Source organism: Schistocerca americana, chromosome 5 (assembly GCF_021461395.2).
Source record: "Schistocerca americana isolate TAMUIC-IGC-003095 chromosome 5, iqSchAmer2.1, whole genome shotgun sequence".
Lineage (NCBI taxonomy): Eukaryota > Metazoa > Arthropoda > Insecta > Orthoptera > Acrididae > Schistocerca > Schistocerca americana.
In genome coordinates this window covers 488,036,170-488,055,815 of record NC_060123.1, presented here as the reverse complement: position 1 = coordinate 488,055,815, position 19,646 = coordinate 488,036,170, and the positions used below count along the sequence as shown (strand labels likewise).

Sequence of the window (19,646 nt, the reverse complement as noted above, 5' to 3'; positions counted from 1 at the left end):
AGAAGTTAGTCTGTGTTAAGATGTGCCAAGGCTACAGAAACAAACATCGCTTTCACTTTATGATATAGTTCAGTTAAATGTACTTATATTTTAATACAGTTGTCAACATTCATTCATTCTTCATTAAATTTAGACAAAACATTTTCCTTCTTAAACAACGGAAAATCCAGGATGTAATGTAACAATGTTATGAGAAGGAAAGCTGCTACCCACAATATAGCACAGATACTTAGCTGCAGATAGGCACAACAAAAAGACTCTCACAATTAAAGCTTCCGGCCATTAAGGCCTTTGTCAACACTAGACAAACATGCATGCCCGTGTGTGAATGTCTGTGTATGTGTTTGTCTAGTGTTGACGAAGGTCTTAATGGCTGAAAGCTTTAATCGTGAGAGTCTTTTTGTTGTGCCCATCTGCGACTCAGCATCTCCGCTGTATGATGAGTAGCAAGTTTCCTTCTCATAGCATTTTGCTTCTTATTATTTCACTTCTGTTGATGGCAATAATGCACCAAAATCAGCATTGAATATGTTATAACAATTAGAATTTCTGACTTGTAAGTTTTATTGTAGGAGGCCAAGAGTCACAGTACAATTAAATAATATATACATATCTGAAGACATATTGATACAACACGTTAAAGAAAGATAACATTTTATATATGAAGATGGTTTCTGTTCTTTCGGACATGGCTGGCTGAACATTGGGAAATCTCACAACAACTAACACAACACAACAAAATTAATACTTTGCTAGCTTGGAATCACTCTGTGAAATTAAACGGGTCTCCACACACTTTGCTGAAAAATACGGTAATATATTTAAGACCAGGAAGTCAATAAATTTGGAAAAGTTGTAAAATGTTTACAATTTATAATAAAACATTACTTACTTTAAAAAAAGACTCAGACACCTATTATTCCTTCTGTAAAGCTGCCTGTCAGATTTGTCAGCAGAATGCAATATGAAAAGAAATGCCAAATTATGACTGAAATTAATGAAATAAACGGGAAACTGATAAATCAAATGTGAGATAATGGGAAAAAGAGAATATAACTCATGAGTCAAACTAACAATGATCTATAGGAATAAAGACTGTAATAAAGTCTTTTTAAAATCTGTAAACCCCTTCAATAACTAATGTCAAGATAGGAATTCTGCAAGGACAACAAAATTAAAATTAAGGTAATTAAGGTGCATTTATCTTATACAGCAAACTAATTTTTCCATTCTCTATCAACAATAGAAGCTGGGGAACAAGTGGTGGGTGAAGGAAGGAGGAAGAGTAGGGCAAATGTCTGTCTAAGACTACAACTACCAATACTTTGCAAGAGGTAGTGGATATACGCACTCACATATTATAACAGTGGTTGATCCTTTTACCAGGTATAAAAGTGCTTCAAGGACAACAGATTTAACCAAATAATATTAAAGGCTTATAGAAAAAAAGAGCATGCTCTCAATGCGATAATGTAGTTATTTAAATATAAGTTTACTCATACAATGAAATTTTCTTGTCACATGAATTTGAGAAAGGAGGCTTTTAATGGACATTATGACCCGAGGGTACAAAATAATCTAAATCTGACATGTGTAACAAAAGGGATTACATACAAACAGCACAGCAATATGGAACTGCAATAGTTCTAACTACACCAAATGGAGTTGCATGGAACAAGTTACTAGTTTGAAATAAAATCTCTGCAACAGTATATTAAATATATGAGAAATCAACTTGCTTATATGCACTTGAATAATTGCTAAGCTTTTTAATTTTTGGCGTTACTAGTTATGGGGCTTTCTTTGTCTTGTACGTAGACATTTTGAAACAATTATGAACAATATTTTTAGTTTTTAGAGTTGGAATTGATGTCAAATAAAGAATTCATAGCAACTCTTTATAAATTACATGATATATATTTTGTTTGGTGCAGATGGTACACACAAATGGGAAGGATCACTGCTAGAACGCCTAAAACCAAATAAAAATTATCTTAAAATATGGATATATCACCCATCAAGGTCATTTATCTAAAACTCTTCATATGTGTACAATAGATGTTTGAAGGAAAAAAACTATGATGGCTACAGAGGCATAATTTGTTGAAGAAAGAACAATGAGCAACTAACAATTACAGTCAACAGATTCATAAGAGTTTTGAATGAATTACCACTTGGCAAAACACTGAAATTTTGCTTGAAACAATAAAGTACAAGCCAACACAACCATTATTTAAAGAATCATATTTCTCAAAACAGAGGATGATTTCTCGTTGTACCCTCTAACCTTATTTTTCTTCAAAGTGCAAATGTGTAGTTTCACTTAAGTGATTAAAACACAGAAGAAAAGAACAGCTCAGGTCAAAGATCTGGATAACAAGATCACAGTGGCTCTTGATAATGATCTATAAATTGAAGAGACACCAAAACTGATGTAGCATGCCCACATGTTGACTTTGTCAAGTGTGCATCCTGCGTTTTAACCGACATTCAACATCTGCACTTCAGTAATGAAACGGGAAGAACGTAAACATGGAACTTATATTTTGGGAAATATGACAGAGCAAATGGTGCATATGTTAATATACACAGTTTCATGAAATATTTAGCTTTATGTCAACTAATATCTCATTTATGACTGCTATGTAACCTGTAACTCGGGCTTCTGTAGTCTTTAGATTTTTTAACCTTCAACCCAAATATCTATTGCACACAAATGCAGAGTTTTACCGATAAGTTATCTTTATGTGTGTTAGAAAAGACAAAACTCTGCCAGAGGCATACAGCAGAGGTGGTGAGATAGGCTCCTGCCAAGGGTGCAGGTATATTGAGGGTGGGAAAAAGAAAAGACAGAAGAAGAAGAAGAAGAAGAAGAAGAAGGGGGAGCATGGTCAGTTTAAAAATTAACTGTGCGAGGTATGTGATGTTTCATATCCCTCATGGTCCTGTCTTCCACCTATGAGAAGAAGACTTTCCTTCGGCTCACGACTGTAAGTGCATGCTGTTGTTACAGCGTCATTTCTATAGTGTCACAGAACCAAGAAATAATGGACACTATGGAACATACAAGGGGTGTTCAATACATAATGCATAACATTTTATTCCTGGAAGCAGGTTGGTTGTATATTACTTCCTTCTCTTTTGGTTGCGAAATCCTATTTTTCAACATAATCTCCATTCAATGCAATGGCCCTATGCCACCTTCCTGGGTGGGCATGTATGCCAGCATGGTACAACTCCACCGATCAACATCGGAGCCAACATTTGCTCCATCAGTGACCTCCCAATCACCCTCATACTGCTTCTTGTGGCGTGCATCCTTCATTGGGCCAAACGGATAAAGTTGGAAGGGGGTGAGATCCACGCTTTAGGGTGGATGGGGAAGAACAGTCCAATGAAGAAGTTTTGTTATCTCCTCTCGGGTGCACAGACTCGTGTGGGGACTTGCGCTGGCATGGAGGAGAAGTTCATTTGCATTTTTGTGGTTTTGAAGATGCTGAAGTCATTTCTTCAATTTCCTGAGGGCAGCACAATATACTTCAAAACTGACTGTTGCAGTATGAGGGAGGACAGCAAACAGAATAACCCCTTCAAAGCTCCAGAAGACTGTCACCATGACTTCACCAGATAGGAGTGAAGCTTTCATTTTTTTTCTTTTGATAAGAGGTGGTGAGAAGCCACTCCATGGATTCTCATTTTGTTTCTGGTTTGAAGTGACGAATGCATGTTTCGTAGGCTGTGACAGTATTCAACAAAAAATTGTTACAATCAGCCTTGTAATGCACAAGCAATTCCACACATATGGTCCTTTGCTGATCTTAATAATCTTTTGTTACGTGACAAGGAGCCCTGTAGGCACATGTCTTTGAGAAACCCAACTGGCAGAAGACAGTGTCAGCACTACCAATAGAGACATCCAGTTGAGCAGCAAATGTTTGTGCCGATCACCTCAAATGAGAGTGTGCGCACAATCCAACATTGCAGGAGTCATGACTGTGCGCACTGACCAGCATACAGGAGATCGGCCATGTTTGTGCAACTTTGTTGCGATGATGACAAGACACCTCACCCAATGACTCACTGTGCTGTTGTTCACTGCCAGATCTTCATAGACATTCTGCAAGTACGTATGAATATCTGCAATGTTTTAGTTTTCTGCCTCTCTGCTTGGAACGCATCTCTGTTTCTTTTTTGTGTCATCAGTCTTCTGACTGGTTTGATGTGTCCTGTTCCACTACGAATTTCTCTGCTGTGCCAACTACTTCATCTCAGAGTAGCACTCGTAACCTATGTCCTCAATTAGCTGCTGGGTGTATTCCATTCTCTGTCTTTCTCTACCATTTTTATCCTCTACAGCTCCCCCTAGTACCATGGAAGTTATTCTGTGATGGCTTAAACACATGTCCTATCATCCCTTCCCTTCTTCTTGTCAATGTTTTCCATATATTCCTTTGCTTGCCAATTCTGCATAGAACTTCCTCATCTCTTATCTTACAGGTTCACCTAATTTTCAACTTTCTTTTGTAGCACCCTATCTCAAATGCTTTGATTCTCTTCAATTCTGGTTTTCGCACAGTCCATGTTTCACTACCATACAATGTTGTGCCTCAAATATAGATTCTCAGAAATCACTTCATCAAATGGCTCTAGAACTTAGAACTGCTTAAAGCTAACTAACCTAAGGACATCACACATATCCATGCCCGAGGCAGGATTTGAACCTGCGACAGTAGCAGTCGCGCAGTTCCGACTGAAGCGTGTAGAACCGCATGGCCACCAGGGCTGGTAAATTGCTTCATCAAATTAAGGTCTATGTTTGGTATCAGCTTACTTCTCTTGGGTCAGGAATGCCATTTTTGCTAGTGCTAGTCTGCTATTTATCTCCTCTGTTACAGATACATACCTAATATCACCACCATGTATCAGAACTTTAGCAGACTGTTGAGGCTGAAGTGGGACTATTTCACGATGTCCCACAACAAATTCTACATTTTTCTCAACTGAAATTGGCTGAGAAAAAGAAATGTTTTGCATTACTTATTGAACGCTCCTCGTAGTTTGAGTGACAACAGTGCACTTAGTGTGTTACTATTTTGCCTCACATCTTGTATACAGTTCCATATAGTTCATTTATCAAAGGAGAATCCCATTACTTAACAACATACACACACATACATACTGACACCATGTCCAGCTTATGATGAACAAAGTATATTAAGTCCACTTTGCCTTGCTGGTGGGTTTTAGGCAAGTCTACATGACTGCCCAGCCAGAAAACAACACATTGTCTTGATTAACGTGTCTGTTGTAACATGAAGATGCTCTGTTTTTCTCCATCACTGTGCTGTCGCCATTCATTTGCATTATTCATTACACATCAATCTGGTTAGTGAATGGAGTGTTTCAATGAACATTAGCTGTTAACACATTGACTGCCATGAGATTGCCAGCAGCCAAAGCAGAGTCTCACACCTAACAAGTGCCTAGCCTGGTCTGGCAGTGAAACATCCAGAACTAAGCATAATGCAGTCAACATGTTAATTGTTTCCAGACTTTTACTTTCAAAATGAACTATTGTTTCTGTTTAATTTTACAAGCCAAGTTCCCAAATACCAACACTATAGAAATCATCTCCTTATTTGGTCACAACATATCTGATGTATCACTATCACTGAATTATTAAACTGCATGTCAATGTGCTGACTAACAGCACAGATGTGGCTTCCCATTTTTCTACTTTGAAGATTTTTGAAGGTGGGTGTAAGAGATGTTTGGGTAAACATATAAATAACTTTGAGGATATTGATGACAATGCCAGTGACTGTGACACCTTGGGAGTGTACTTTCGGGAAATTAAAAATGATAAAAAACTATGGTCACATTTAGTTACCATATCAATATAACAGGAGCTGCTAAAGTTTACATCTTTGGCATAATTAATGAGTTTTGCTTTTATCAAAACAAGGAAATGAAAAGTAAAATTATAATGAAACACATCCCTTGAAAATGGATGTTTTCTCAACTATTAATTGTAAATTTTTCTTTTATTTATAATTAACAGTGAGGAGTAAATAAAATTTGTTCTTTATCACATCATACACTCCTGGAAATTGAAATAAGAACACCGTGAATTCATTGTCCCAGGAAGGGGAAACTTTATTGACACATTCCTGGGGTCAGATACATCACATGATCACACTGACAGAACCACAGGCACATAGACACGGGCAACAGAGCATCCACAATGTCGGTACTAGTACAGTGTATATCCACCTTTCGCAGCAATGCAGGCTGCTATTCTCCCATGGAGACAATCGTAGAGATGCTGGATGTAGTCCTGTGGAACGGCTTGCCATGCCATGTCCACCTGGCGCCTCAGTTGGACCAGCGTTCGTGCTGGACGTGCAGACCGCGTGAGACGACGCTTCATCCAGTCCCAAACATGCTCAATGGGGGACAGATCCGGAGATCTTGCTGGCCAGGGTAGTTGACTTACACCTTCTAGAGCACGTTGGGTGGCACGGGATACATGCGGACGTGCATTGTCCTGTTGGAACAGCAAGTTCCCTTGCCGGTCTAGGAATGGTAGAGCGATGGGTTCGATGACGGTTTGGATGTACCGTGCACTATTCAGTGCCCCCTCGACGATCACCAGTGGTGTACGGCCAGTGTAGGAGATCACTCCCCACACCATGATGCCGGGTGTTGGCCCTGTGTGCCTCGGTCGTATGCAGTCCTGATTGTGGCGCTCACCTGCACGGCGCCAAACACGCATACGATCATCATTGGCACCAAGGCAGAAGCGACTCTCATCGCTGAAGACGACACGTCTCCATTCGTCCCTCCATTCACGCCTGTCGCGACACCACTGGAGGCGGGCTGCACGATGTTGGGGCATGAGCTGAAGACGGCCTAACGGTGTGCGGGATCGTAGCCCAGCTTCATAGAGACGGTTGAGAATGGTCCTCGCCGATACCCCAGGAGCAACAGTGTCCCTAATTTGCTGGGAAGTGGTGGTGCGGTCCCCTACGGCACTGCGTAGGATCCTACGGTCTTGGCGTGCATCTGTGCGTCGCTGCGGTCCGGTCCCAGGTCGACGGGCACGTGCACCTTCCGCCGACCACTGGCGACAACATCGATGTACTGTGGAGACCTCACGCCCCACGTGTTGAGCAATTCGGTGGTACGTCCACCCGGCCTCCCGCATGCCCACTATACGCCCTCGCTCAAAGTCCGTCAACTGCACATATGGTTCACGTCCACGCTGTCGCGGCATGCTACCAGTGTTAAAGACTGCGATGGAGCTCCGTACGCCACGGCAAACTGGCTGACACTGACGGCGGCGGTGCACAAATGCTGCGCAGCTAGCGCCATTCGACGGCCAACACTGCGGTTCCTGGTGTGTCCGCTGTGCCGTGCGTGTGATCATTGCTTGTACAGCCCTCTCGCAGTGTCCGGAGCAAGTATGGTGGGTCTGACACACCGGTGTCAATGTGTTCTTTTTTCCATTTCCAGGAGTGTATTAAAAACAATGTACAGTCAGCCATAAACAATAAAATATACATTTTATTTCATTTTCACTTTTTTGCAAAGTTTATACAATTTGAAATTTATTTACTAAATTAAATGATTTTGCGGTGTACAATAATTTTAATCAATATAGTTCATTTAAATTCAATAATGCTTTCAGGGGAGTTGCTGTGGCAGTTCTAAGAAGTGGGGAATCACCTTGGTAGTACCTTCATGTTTTAAAACAATATTTAATTTGGTTTTAGTCGTTTACGTTGGAGTACTTCTTTTGCGAGTACTCTTACTGTTGCTATCCGGTAAGCCTTCTCATTATCGTGATAAGCCACCCATTTTTGAATTTATAGGTGTGAGTGAAATGCACCAACAATTTTTCATTATCCGCATCTGATATTTCAGGAGATAAAGTATTTGTCAAGCACTTTGAGAACAGCTTGACTAACAAACATTATCAAGCAAAATGAAACTGAACTGAGGAAGATGCGAATATTTTCTTCCACACACAATATCAAAATCACAAATATTTTGTATAATCCTTCCTGAGCCTAACATTTACTAAATTATACACTCAATTTCACATTTTATGAGAATCATGCAGAATAAACTGAATAATTCACAACTCAATTTGCTTTGGATGTTGCTGCAACAAAATACAGTCTGCTGAAATAACATCAATAGCAACAATACTGTAAACATTGCAAAGTGATAAATGACAAGCATCAAACAGCTGACAACTCTACAACTGTCTCTGCAATACAGATTGCAAATTTATTACAACAAATACAAAGAAGCACTTGATAATGAAAAAAAATGCATAATGTACACAAGCAGAACAAACTAGCCGTTTTAATACAAACCAATGCTACTTTGACGATTAGATGATTTTCATACTTCGTATCAAGCCTGTAGTTTTCTGGTCAAAAAGAAGAAAGACTGACTTAATATTATGGTCATATGAAATAAGGCTTTACAGGCAAGAACTGTTTATATCAGAATTCTTTCATAATGAACATTAATAATATGCCTACACATTATCTCACCAAAAGTAATCAGAAAGAGTTTTGAGTGATCAATGATGCCATGTGAGTCATGAGCACTGCTTTAAAATTATTAACCACTGCAGAATGATCTTCCACATCGGATGACTAAGTAAAATTAGAGGAATAATAGAGAAAAGCTGAGGACAGGCAAAGCTCAGCTTCAGATGAATTATGGGTGGCATACACATAAACTTAAAGAACACAAAAGCCTTCATCTTTCGTCATTATAAGACAAACTCCATCCCCCCCCCCCCCCCCCCCCCCCCCATGAAAACCTGAAAGATGATGGAATAAGTTTCAACAACTATTGCACAAGGTCCTCATCAGTGTGGTGTACTTACTACTGGGCTAGTGCCACTCTGAAATCTTATACAGTGTTATTTGATTCTGTACCTAGTCAGTTTTCAAGAGCATCACTGACATTCAAGTTTCAATGATGGTCTTGACAAAAGGACACTATGAGTTGGATGAAATAATAATACATAAGATTTGAATGTGGCACTTACGCAGTAATAATAATAATAAAAAAAAATCCCAATCAATGCCACCCTAACAGAGGACTAACTGCTGGTGCTTACAATAGCATGGTCACTAAGTTGGAACAGCTTTATTGAGGAAGAGAGAAAAATTTGTGGACAGGAGAATGTTAAAAGAATAAGGGCATGATAAGGATATGACTGAGGTTATGGAGTAGTACGAAGGTCACTCCATAAGAAATGCACACTATTTTTTTTAAATCCATCTTTTATTCTACATGTTTGAAATTTTTACAGTGTGTAGATACATCCTTTAGGAACAATATTTTCATTTCTCCACATGATTTCCATCCCTCTCAACTGCCTTACACCATCTTGGAACCAGTGCCTGTATACCCAAACTGTAAAATTCTGGACAAACCTGTTGGACTCACTGTTTGGCAGCATGCACAAGGGAGTCATCATCTTCAAACCTTGTTCCACGAAGAGAGTCTTTCAGTTCCCCAAAGAGATGATAGGAGCCAGGTCAGGACTGTAAGGCGGGTGTTTCAGTGTTGTCCATCTGAGTTTTGTGATTGCTTCCATGGTTATTTGACTGACATGTGGCTGAGCATTGTCGTGCAACAGCAAAACATCCTGCTTTTGCCGATGTGGTCAAACACGACTCAGTCGAGCTTGAAGTTTCTTCAGTGTCGTCGCATATGCATCGGAATTTATGGTGGTTCCACTTGGCATGATGTCCACAAGCAAGAATCCTTCAGAATCGAAAAACACTGTAGCCATAACCATTCCAGCAGAAGGTGTGGTTTTGAATTTTTTTTCTTGGGTGAATTTGCATGATGCCACTCCATTGATTGCCTCTTTGTCTCTGGTGAAAAATGATGGAGCCATGTTTCATCACCTGTCACAATTCTTCCAAGAAATTCATCTCCACCATTCTTGTACTGTTCCAAACGTTCGCTGCATACCATTTTTCTTGTTTCTTTGTGTGCCACTGTCTACATCCTGCGAACCCACCTGGCACAAACCTTTTTTAATGCCAACACTTTCAGTATTCTGCAAACACTTCCTTCTCCTATCCCAATGTAGCAAGACAATTCGTTCCTGTGATGCGTCTGTCAGCAGCCACCAATTCGTTAACTCTCTGCACATTGTCTGAAGTGTGTGCAGTACGAGGCCTGCTGCTGCGAGGACAATTCTCAATATTGCCGTGCCCACTTTCGTCATGTAACCTGCTTGCCCACCGACTAACTGTACTGCAATCGAACAGCAGCATCTCCATACACCTTTTTCAACCTCTTGTGGATGTTTCACACTGTCTCATTTCCACAGCACAGGAATTCTATGACAGCTCATTGCTTCTGACGAACGTCAAGTGTAGCAGCCATCTTGATGACAAGCGGCAAGGATGTATCTACACACTAAAACTTTCACACCAGCAGAATGAAAACTGTATTTTTACAAAAATAGTGTGCATTTCTTTTGGAGTGACCCTCATAGATGTTTTGGTCATGTGGACTGAGAGGATAGTGGATGTTTGGAAGTGACAGTTTCTGTCAATGCAGTTTAGCGGAACAATTGCAGTGGGTGAAGAAGGGGGGGTGGGAGGAGAGAATTCAAGAGATGTATAGCTGTACCAGTTGCCAAACCTCATTACACTACCAACTTTACATTCAGTAACCAATTGTTTGTGGCTAGTCGCGTTCACGAGAGTTGATTGCTGGCTAGTTGCCATTCTCACATAAAAAGACACACATTAGTTGTAGCATGTCTCATGGTTGCTGTCACAAATTAAAGCACACTGAAAGTGCTTGTGATAGGGTTCAATAGGTGAGGGTGGGTGCATGTACGGAGGAGGAGTTATATGTGATTGAAAAATTGGACTGAATTATCTGATGACAATATTAGGGTGATAGCACACGAGAAACTTCTTAATGTCAGAAAGCACAAGAAAATATATTGAGTATAAAATTATCTGGTAAAAGTGATAAGTCTTTTTTTAAATTTCTAGCTGTTGTTAGAAATTATAAAATTGAATTACATGTTGTTGCAGCAAACATAAATGGCTAAATTGATGTAAACAAATATGATACAAAGACAAACAAGAATCTGATACTACATTTCAAACACAAATGATGAAACATTCATGTGTCACTGTATAGACACTATGTAAATTTACAAATAAAACTTTCAAGTTGGAATGAGCCTTTCATGTCCAAGGAATCTCTTAACTGTATTACATAAATACTCTAGGGTGCACATTATAATGAAATTCAAGACAACATACATCTCATTTCTTACTCCTTTTTTCCCAATTTCATGCAATTCTATGAGGAACAGTTACACAAAGCAAACGAGAATGCTCAGTATGGCAGCTGAATCTGTAATGCAACTCTTATGTATAGTATATCAACCAAATAATTATTTTTTTTCTTATTATAACAATAATGACATGCAGTCAAGATTGTCTGCATACTTTTGGGAAGGTAATCTACAAATCATCATTGAATAAAAAATGCTGCATAACTGCTCTGTGTGGATCTGCTGTGTAAATACTACACAGTGTACAGCCACAGTATACCATTATTGGTTGCTACGCGTATTTTTGTGTTGGAAAGCAATTCTTGAATCAAGGCTGCATTTGATGGCATCGAACATTTCACAAGATGATTTTGCTACTGAGGAAGCAACTGTTGCTCACTTGAAATTAACATATGAAAGTAGAGACTTGTTGCAGGACATATACCAGACACTGAACCAATCGTTGACTGTCTGCACGTCTTCCCGTATTTCTCTACTATCTTCTGTCTCTGCAACCTCCCAATAGACAACATTATTGTCTGTGAATGGCCTCATGGATTTTCCAACGTTACAGTTAAATAGTATTCATTTTTTGCAGTCAAATGGAGTATACAAATTTTTTTATACCTTATTGACTTACACTGTATTCTTTAATCTAAATTTTCATTCCAGTGAATTGAAAATTCATCATTCCTGAAGGAACAGCAGATGCACTAAGCAAAGTATACCAACAGACGGAAATTGAAAAAAATCGGTAAAGTCCATTAAGTGATACTTTTCTCAATGACAATACATTTGTTGTACACAGTAACATTACAATAAACAAAGAAATGATGAAATTATCATGTAGAATGATTTGATAAATATACTTTGGTGAAAAAGAAGCCTACATCTATGATCTAGTAATCATCACACCAGATAATGCATCTGCTTGTGGCAAGAACGGTCACAGTTTAATATTATGGCAAGTTTGCATTAGAAAGATGCATCTTTCCTTCAGTGGCACAGTATCAAGTCATCTTCGACGCACAGGTCACCGAAGTGGCGTCAAATCGAAAGACCTGCACCAGGCGAACGGTCTACCCGACGGGAGGCCCTAGCCACACGACATTTCCTTTTTTACGTCATCTGATACGGCGATGGAAAAGAGCATGACTTGAACAAGACATCTACAAAGCTATGAAAATCTTGACTCAAGGAATAATATCACAACATTCCCAAATCTTTACAAACTTTAACAAGGAACATGATACTGAGATAAAAAATTCTGAGAATAGCTAATAAGCCTAATATTTGAACTACAAGCCAGGTACAATGTAACCGTGTGTGTGTGTGTGTGTGTGTGTGTGTGTGTGTGTGTGAATTACTTCAGACAGAGGAAACAAACCTTTTCTAAGCTTTCAGACAATCTTGCTTATGTGGCTAATGACTGCTCAATGCATCAGCTTTAGTAGGCCATTTCAGGTTGTTTTCCTAACAGTGGGCAGCCAGGGTAGCACAGGCACAGATGGGCAAACAGCTGATATGCGAGTAGAGGTGGCCATCCACTGCATGCATGCACAGAACCTGTGTACCACAACCATGTGGCGGGTAGCATACACTACCTGCGCCTACCCTTTCATAACGATGAAAAACCATTCTCAGGAAGTGTGTTTAGTTGCCACATAATACGGATTTATGAAATGCTACCATTTCAACCCATTTCTAGTTGCAAGATAATGTAGATATTAGTCAGGTACCAAATTAGTTAAGTTGAGTGGATACCCAATACAATAAGATTATACTTAGACACAGTTCTTGCATTTTTTTCAGTGTTCTGTAGTGTGTGTATATAGTCATTTGTTCATTTGTTTTGAAAGCTAGTGACTGCTTGTTTGCATTAGTCAGCCAGTCAGGCAGGAGCAGCTGGCTGAGATATATGCAGCAACAGGGAAATAACTGATTTTGTGACACTTTACGAGTTCCTAACCATGTGCTTTGGTAGTTCATCTTCTTGAATTTCTGTGTGTTGATTTAATATTTAATAGACACAATTCTCGCATTTTCATTTGTGTTGGAAAGTAAACCTATCTTGTGACATATTACAAATTCTTAATCAGTACTAAATTACTTTGTCTCCCCTGAGTGCTCTGGTAGTTTGGTTTTTGAACCTATGTGTTGATGTAATTTATTAGACACAGTTCTTGCGTTTTCGTCAGTGTTTACAGCAGAGTTCCATAGTGCCTGTCAATAGTCATTCGTTTGTCCATGTAGTGCAATTCTTCACAGTCTTTAGTATGGATAGGGACTGTGATTGCTGTGTGCAGATGCGAGTCAAGTACGTGACACTTCGCTGTCAGCTTCAGGCTGTGATGGCTTCTGTTACATAGCTCAAGATTGCAGTGGATGGGCATCACTGTTGTGGGATGGCTGTGGGGACTGGTCCATCACAATCCACTAGTCCTCCAATCAGTCTGCACCAATGACCAGCCCAGTTACTTCCCGTACTGACATTCACCCCTCACCAGTGGTCGAGTGGGAAGTCACCTTGGGGCAGGGCAGGTGGCGAAAGACTTACCAGGGGACAAATATAAGGCCTCCCCAATTAGTCTAACAAACAGGTTCCAGGTGCTGTCTGTGGCTGACACTATCCCTCAGCCAGATGGAGTCGCTTTTCCTGTTTCAGAGGAAATCTCTCCACCTGCAAGAACCGAGCAATCACAGAGGGTAGGATTATTGGTAATTGGGAGCTCCAATGTTAGGCGTGTTATGGGGCCCTTTAGGGACATGGCTGCTAGGAGGGGCAGAAAGCCAATGGGCACTCCATGTGCATATCAGGTGGAGTCATTCCCAACGAGCAACAGGTCCTGCCGGATGCCATGAAGAGCACAAGATGCCACTAACTGCAGTTGGTGGCTCATGTCAGATGAGATTCTCTCTGGTTTCAAGCACTGTCAGAAGTGGTAAGGACTGCCAGTCCTGCTTGTGACATGAAAGCAGTGTTCACTGTTTGCAGCATAGTCAAGAGGACCATTGTGGACATCTGGTACAAAGCTGAGTGGAAGGTTTGAATCAGAGGCTAGATGGTTCTGCAACCATGTAGGCTGCAGATTCCTCGACTTGCGCTATAGGGTGGTGGGGTTTCGGGTTCCGCTAAATAGGCCAAAAGTCCATTACATGCGGGAGGTGGCTACATAGGTAGCAGGGGCTGTGTGGTATAGACTAGATTGTGTTTTAGGTTAGAGGGTCTCGGGGAAACACAGAAACAGCTTCAGTCTCAAAGGGTGCACACTGAACACAGGAAGAATGTAGATCTAGAAACCTTAGAGTCGTAAACTGTTGTAGCAGTGATGGGAACATACCAAAGCTCCAAGTGCTAACAGAAAGCACTGATGCTCAAATTGTTACAGGCACTGAAAGCTGACTGAAGCCAGAGGTAAATTCAGCCGAAATGTTTGCGAAGGACCTAACAGTGTTAAGAAAAGATAGGCTAAACACAGTTGGTGGTGGTGTGTCTGTTGCTGTTAGAAGTTTATCTTGTAGCGAAACAGAAGTGGATAGTTCCTGTGGATTAGTATGGGTAGAGGTCATTCTTGGCAACCGGAATAAAATAATAATTGTATCCTTTTACTGATCTCTCAACTCAGATGACAATTGCTCAAAGGTTCAAAGAAAACTTGAGCCTAATTTCAAAAATGTACCCACCTCACACAATTATAGTTGGTGGTGACTTCAATTTATCCTCCATATGTTGGTGAAAATACATGTTTAAGCATAAAACATCATCGGAAATTGTGCTAAATGCATTCTCTGAAAATTATTTCAAGCAGTTAGTTCATGAGCCCACGCAAAAAGTAAACGGTTGTGAAAACACACTTGACCACTTAGCAACAAATAATTCTGACCTTGCAAAAAGTAAACGGTTGTGAAAACACACTTGACCACTTAGCAACAAATAATTCTGACCTAATAATGAATATCAAAATGGATACCTGGATTAGTGAACACAGGACGGTAATAGCGAGATTGAATACTGTAACCCGCAGATCCTTCAAAAATAAGCACAAAATATATCTATCGAAAAAAGCAGATAAAAAGCTTTATGCCTTCCTGAGAGACAATCTCCACTTCTTCCAAATTAATGATGTAAGAGTAGACCAGATGTGGCTTGAATTCACAGAAATAGTATCAACAGCAATTGAGAGATTTATACCAAATAAATTAACAGACAATAGAGCTGATCCCCTTTGGTACACAAAACAGGTCAGAACACTGTTGCAGAAACAAAAAAAAAGAGCACGCCAAATTTAAACAAATGCAAAATCCCCAAGATTGGCGATCTTTTACAAACGCTTGAAATTTAGCACTGACTTCAATACGAAATGCTTATAATAGTTTCCACAATGAAACTTTGTGTTGAAACCTGTCAGAAAATCCAAAGAGATTCTGATCATATGTAAAGTATGTTAGCGGCAAGACACAATCCATGCCTTCTCTCTGCAATATCAATGGAAATACTATCTATGACAATGTTGCTAAAGCATAGTTACTAAATACGGCCTTCTGAAATTCCTTCACCAAAGACGACGAAGTAAATATCCTCAGAGTAGTGAAGCAACTTAAATCACTTAATAAAAGCAAGTCTTCCAGTACAGACTATATACCAATTATGTTCCTTTCAGAGTGTGCTGATGCAGTAACCCTATACTTATCAATCATATACAACCACTTGCTCAACAGAAGATCCGTACCCAAACACTAAAAAGCTGTACAGATCGCACCAATACTCAAGAAAGGCAGTATGAGTAATCCACTAAATTACTGACCCATATCATTAACATCAATACACTGCAGAAATTTGGAACATATATTGCATTCGAACATTGTGAATTACCTCGAAGAGAAGTCTATTGACACACAGTCAACATGGATTCAGAAAACACTGTTCTCGTGAAACACAACTAACTCTTTACTCACACAAAGTATTGAGTTGTATTGACAAGGGATTTCAGATTGATTCCCTATTTATAGACAGCTTCTGACACTGTACCTCACAAGCAGTTTGCAATCAAATTGCGTGCTTATGGAATATGGGCTCATTTACGAGGGTTGGAACTTAAATAGAAGCAACTATTTATTCACAACCGATACAAAAGAGTTGCATGTTTGCACCTGCTACTGTCCTTCAGAGTAGTCACCAGCGTTGCATAGAACCTGTTGCTAGCCATGTGGAAGGCATAGTATACCGTTAGCAGAGCCTGTTCTGTTGATGGTGCGAATGGGGTGGTCTAAAGTTATGGTGATTCTTGTGTACGACTGTGATGGTGTTATCCTAATGCATTACGTATCTCCAAAGCAGACTGTCAATGCACAGTATTACTGTTCACTTTTGGAGCATCACCTGTGACCAGCTTTGTGAAAGAAGTGGCGACACTTTCTGCGCAACCCACCCATCATTTTGCAGGACAATGCATGGGCGCATACAACGCAAGCTGTGGCTGCTCTGTTCAGTCGATGGAACTGGGAATTACTTTACCATTCACCATACTCCCCAGACTTAAGTCTTTGTGACTTTGATTTCATTCCGAAGATGAAGGAAGCACTTCGTGGCATTCATTTCAGAACTGTTCCAGAGATTCGACAGGCAGTAGACTGCTCCATTCACACCATCAACAGAACAGACTCTGCTAATGGTATACAACAACTTCCTCATCACTGGCAACGGGTTTTACACAATGCTGGTGACTACTTTGAAGGAAACTAACAGGTACAAACATGTAACTCTTTTGTATCATTTGTGAATAAATGGTTGCCACTAGCTAAGTTCTAACCCTCATATGTGACTGGATTCATAATTTCCTGTCAGAGAAGTCACAGACTGTAGTAACTGATGGAAAGTCGTTGAGTAAACCAAGCGATTTCTGGCATTCTCCAAGGTACTGTTATAGGCCCTCTGCTATACCTTACATAATAAATGATTCAGGAGGCAATCTGAGCATATGTCTTAGGTTGTTTGCAGATTATGATGTTGTTTATCATCTGGTAAAGTTATCAGAAGATCAAAACCAACTGCAAAACAATTTAGAAAATGTATCTGTGCGGTGTGAAAATTGGCAATTGACCCTAAATAATGGAAAGCTTAATGTCGTGCACATGAGCGCTAAAAGGAGTCACACTTCAGTTACATGATTAATCAATCAAATCTGAATGCCATAAATTCAACAAATACCTGGGAATTACAATTACAAACAACTTAAAATGGAAAGAACAAATAGAAAATGTTGTGGGGAAGGCAAATCAAAGTGTGGGGTGGACATCATTAAAACAAACGCATTTCTCGTTGCACTGGGATCTTCTCATGGAATTCCAATCTCCAACTTTCTCCTCCAAATGCAAAAATGTTTTGTTGGCACTGACCTACATTGTGAGAAATGATCATCATCACAAAATGAAAACAGAGCCTGTACAGAAATGTATAGGTATTCGTTTTTATTCTTCTTTACCTGCTGTTTGAGAGTGGAATGAGAATTATTGTTAAGGTGGTTCGATGAACCCTCTGCCAAGCACTTAAGTGTGATCTGAAGAGTATCCATGTAGATGTAGATATAGATGAAGCAAATCTTAGTCACTAGTGACTGATGTGTAGGAGCAATGGAATGTGGAAAAAGTTAATTATTTCTTGCTCATTTCTACCTGTGTTACTCACTGATAATATTACTTTTAGTACTACTGATGAATTCATAAAATCCTTAAGCCTCTATAACAGTTGAAATTTTACACCAAACTGTTTTCATTGGTTTCTATGCAGAAATTTTCGAGGAAACAAAGTATTACATGTTCACACAATGCAGTAGCTGATATTTCGAAATATTACAATGGGTAAACACTATCTGGGACCCAAGAGCTGGTTACCCGAGTGATGACAACTTTGCTGTAAATTCCATCAGCAGTTTGTTCTTGGTGACAGCTGTGTCTACCTGAACCTAAATCCACACTGGAAGTCATCCTACATTCCACCCTTCTTTGACCCTAAAATGTATGTTACAGTTTTTTGGGACATACCGTCACTTAGGCTAATTGTGTGGTTTTCATATTATTCATATTAAAAGTAACTTAATTAATTAACGCTTCTCTCTTTGTACTACTGCTTTTTCAAAAGAAAGATTTTATCAGCAATGTATTCTTTGTCTGTAATTGAACACACATTTTCATGCAAGCACTTTGTGCTACACCCAAATTGACATTAAATAATTTGGGCGGAAAGGGGGGGTGAGAGGTTTTTGTGTGTGTGTGTGTGTGTGTGTGTGTGTGTGTGTGAGAGAGAGAGAGAGAGAGAGAGAGAGAGAGAGAGAGAGAGAGAGAGAATTAAATAATTTGGGGGGAAAGGGGGGGGTGAGAGGGTGTGTGTGTGTGTGTGTGTGTGTGTGAAAGAGAGAGAGAGAGAGAGAGAGAGAGAGAATTAAAAGACATCAAAAAAAGAACACAATAAAGGAAAATTTTAAAAGTGATGAACAAGGGAAGTTTGACTTTAAAGGATGACACAAAGACAATTTGAAGTTTATATTCGGTAACAAAATTGTGTAAGCCATCTCTTTAGATGATAATGCTGACGAGGGACAATAAGTCTTTTGGGCCATACTCCTCTACAAAGAAAGGGCACTTAAATTGTGTACTGAACTCATCTAAAGGGACTTATCTTTTTGGGTTACTAGGAATGTTTAAACAGTTTCAGCTGAATCTAAGATTCACTTCTATATAAGAGACAAAATATACTCTGCATAGATGTTATAGGGGACCAAAAGGAAAGTGACATAAGCATTAAGACATAGCAGACACTGTAAATTCATTTGTGTAATCTGTGCTTGTAAATCAGAGTGAAAAAAGTATTCTGAATGACAATGAGCAAAAAGCAAAATTATTGTTTAAGAGGTGCAAATATTACAAAGATTTTTAAGAAACATTAAACAGAGGTAGCTTTGTGCAGAAACAAACAGTTTACATATCAAGGAGCTGTATTCAACCAGTTGCAATATTTTATGGCAGTAATGACATGTCTGCAGAGGTTTTTCAATGGACTTCAAATATTTAAGGTTACAATACAAATTACACTTTAAGGCATTGCATGTTACACAGAATTCTCAAACATTATTACTTTTATTTCTTTAGCATTGAAAATCTAGTATGGATGATATCTATTCTGTTTGCTGTGAAATGTCTCAAAATGAAAAGGTTGAAAAGGACTACCTTAAGCAGTTGGGGTTAAAAGATTTTTGTTCAGGGGCAATAGTCAAGACAAGGCTGCCAGACCTGAAAATTTTTATTA

General features: G+C 39.5%; 1 protein-coding gene across 1 annotated transcript in view; it reads right to left on the bottom strand.

The window, feature by feature from the left end:
• LOC124615505 (anoctamin-8) overlaps positions 1-19,646 on the bottom strand; it is a 191,267-nt gene that overhangs the window by 38,535 nt on the left and 133,086 nt on the right. Inside the window, exon 10 of the mRNA XM_047143460.1 lies at positions 8,385-8,440. Within this exon, the coding sequence (XP_046999416.1) occupies positions 8,385-8,440 (56 nt within the window). The remainder of the gene's footprint in view (positions 1-8,384; positions 8,441-19,646) is intronic.